The sequence below is a fragment of the Aplysia californica genome, unplaced genomic scaffold, assembly GCF_000002075.1.
Source record: "Aplysia californica isolate F4 #8 unplaced genomic scaffold, AplCal3.0 scaffold00606, whole genome shotgun sequence".
Lineage (NCBI taxonomy): Eukaryota > Metazoa > Mollusca > Gastropoda > Aplysiida > Aplysiidae > Aplysia > Aplysia californica.
In genome coordinates this window covers 148,559-151,193 of record NW_004797876.1, presented here as the reverse complement: position 1 = coordinate 151,193, position 2,635 = coordinate 148,559, and the positions used below count along the sequence as shown (strand labels likewise).

The 2,635-nt window shown below is 43.3% G+C and overlaps 1 protein-coding gene across 8 annotated transcripts in view; it reads right to left on the bottom strand.

The window, feature by feature from the left end:
* The window catches only part of LOC101849404 (peroxisomal membrane protein PEX14), a gene marked incomplete in the record, with an annotated part of 26,811 nt that overhangs the window by 4,023 nt on the left and 20,153 nt on the right, over positions 1–2,635 (bottom strand). For all 8 annotated transcript variants that reach the window (XM_035972190.1, XM_035972191.1, XM_035972188.1 and 5 more), the window contains 2 exon segments: positions 1,637–1,716; positions 2,111–2,275. In XM_035972190.1, the coding sequence (XP_035828083.1) occupies positions 1,637–1,716; positions 2,111–2,275 (245 nt within the window).

The window sequence follows — 2,635 nt, the reverse complement described above, 5'->3', positions numbered from 1 at the left end:
GAGAGAGAGAGAGAGAGAGAGAGAGAGAGAGAGAGAGAGAGAGAGAGAGAGAGAGAGAGAGAGAGAGAGAGAGAAAACCTGGTAAGGGTATCTTTTACCACAGAGGCAAAGTGCTGCACTGGACTTGTGTGTTTGCTTAACCCCTTCATTGCCACTGGGTAGGTGTTCTTACCGCCAGCACTCATTTTAAGCCACAGCTCGTTCACCTTCGTCTGACCGAGGTTAAAATGGGATTTTTTTAAAAATCGCTCTGTTTAATCTTTCTAGGTCTTTGCATGCGGGTCTAAAAGTTAAGCGACCAACAGAATCTAAAACTTTATTCATAAAAGTCACTGCAAACTAAGGTTCCGACACTTTTTCTTTGAAGTGAGCCTACAGCGGGTCAAAAAAATAACAGGGGAATTACAGCATACACCTAAAACATTAAAAAGTTGACATATTTTCCTCAAGACCACTCTTTAATGTTTGCCTGAGAAACACGATTCAAGGGACGGGAGAGTATTTTTCCGAGACTCACACGGAGAAGTCTAAGACAGCCAGGGGATGAAATCGACAGGCTCACACTGAAACGTGGGGGCAGGGTGGTGTCACCGTCTCAAAATGAACAATTTGAAGGCAAGGCTACTGAAGTAATTTATTTTAGTGATCCTGCGTATACATCCAAAGAGTGGTTTTTAATACAGGGCCCACTTTTTTATTACTGGGTCTAGATTTTAAATTTAAAACATTTTTGTTTGGTCGTGTGGCCTGTATAGGTGCGATGCAAAGTTTCGTGGGCATAGGTAAATTCCTCAGTGAGCTAGAATTTTTTAACGCGTTCAGATGAAAGTGAAGAAGCTATAGGTTAGGCTACCGGACTCGTAATCGCGAGATTGCGACTTCGGGGGGTTCGAGCCTCAGCTCCGTCCGACGTTGTGTCCTTGGGAAAGGCACTTTACACGAACTTCCCACTTGGCTCGGTCCTATTGGAGACGGACGTGTCCCGCCCCTTAAATAACCTAATAGTGTTGATAAGGGCGTTAAACCTAAGCCATTTCACCATTTCATTTATAGGTTCTTTGACCGGGACAGTGGCCTCACCAGTCCTCAGGGTTAGTGGACTCGCTGTCTAGATCTAGCCCACTCATGACACATTCGGACCCCGGGTCTTCGATGGTGTCACCCTCCTCGCCTTCTTCATTCTCGTGTTGCCAATCTCCAACATATATTCCCAATCTCCACCACATTCTCCAACAACTTGCAAATCTGAGTCAAAACGTGAAATGTACCGTCTTTTTTCCAATCACTTAGGTGTTAACGTTTTGTGAGAGCAGGATTTCGTCTACAAGGCCAGACCTGTGTTTATCGATTGCTTGCAAGCCTAGCAGTAAAGCAATACTAGCGAATTCGGTACCATTATACGCAATTTTATTCTTGAATACGAATGCATACTGCACTTACGGTTAAATCTCCCTACAGAAGAACGACAGCCCGATGAAAAGTCATACATGCAACCAAGAATGACAAATCTTGCCAATTTTCATGACGTCCATGGCACGGCACAAAGCTAAAAAATTACGCATTTTCGTGTCATACCGGGTACATCATAAGGCAACGAAAGCGGTAAAAATAAAAGAGCTAACTTACAGCCACCTACCTGTTTAATAGTAATCCTTTCAAGGATGCAATATCTGCTTTAAGATCTGATATTCCTCTGTCATTGTTCATAACTGGGAACTGGGGACAAACACATACCGTAGTCACAGTCAGATAATGAAATACAGTATCAAGATGACTTATACAATACTTCAAAGCAAAAAGAATTGAGAAAAATGCAAACGGCGAATTAAACAACGAAGAGCTACAGTTAGATACTGTCATACAGGAGCAAGCCGGCTTATACAAAACTTTAAAAACAAAAAGAATGAGAAAAATGCAAATCATGATTTAAGATGGTACGAATAGTTCTATATGCCCAAAAATTGACGACAGTACCGGATTCCACTGCGTCGTGACACATACGACCTCATTGTGTTGCAAGTGCCGTAAACGTCCTTACTAAAACTTTTTTAAAAATATCGTAATAACTAGAATTTCAGTGCCCCCGGGAAAACAAAGTGTGTGTGCTTACCTGTGGCTGCTGGTTCTGTAGACTCGCCTGCATTGCCGCCAGAGTTTTGTTCAACTCTCCCAGGGAGTCCGACACAGACTTCTGTATGTCCACGACCTTCGACTCTAACCGCTCCATTCGCTTCTCTTGAGAAGTTTTACCCAAAAGCAACGGACGAAGGTATTTCTGGAAATAATTTTTTTTTTAAATGCAATGAGGTAGGGGAAAGCATAAGAGTAAACCAACATCCCAACATAGTTCTAGTGGCGTCGGTGGCCTAGTGGTTAGGCTCTCGGACTCGCAACCGTAAGGTCGTGGGTTCGAATCCCGTCAAGGGCCCGACGTTGTGTCCTTGGGAAAGGCACTTTACACGTATGTTCCTCACTGCTGTTGAGCGGGGATATGCGCTATACAAATGCTATCTATTATTATTATTGTACCAAACTCCCACACACACAAAAAAACTTGTCTTAATCAGACAGATAACAAACATTTCCAGGGGGCTCTCGTGGCCTAGAGGTTAAGGTGTTGGCCTCTCATTCAAAG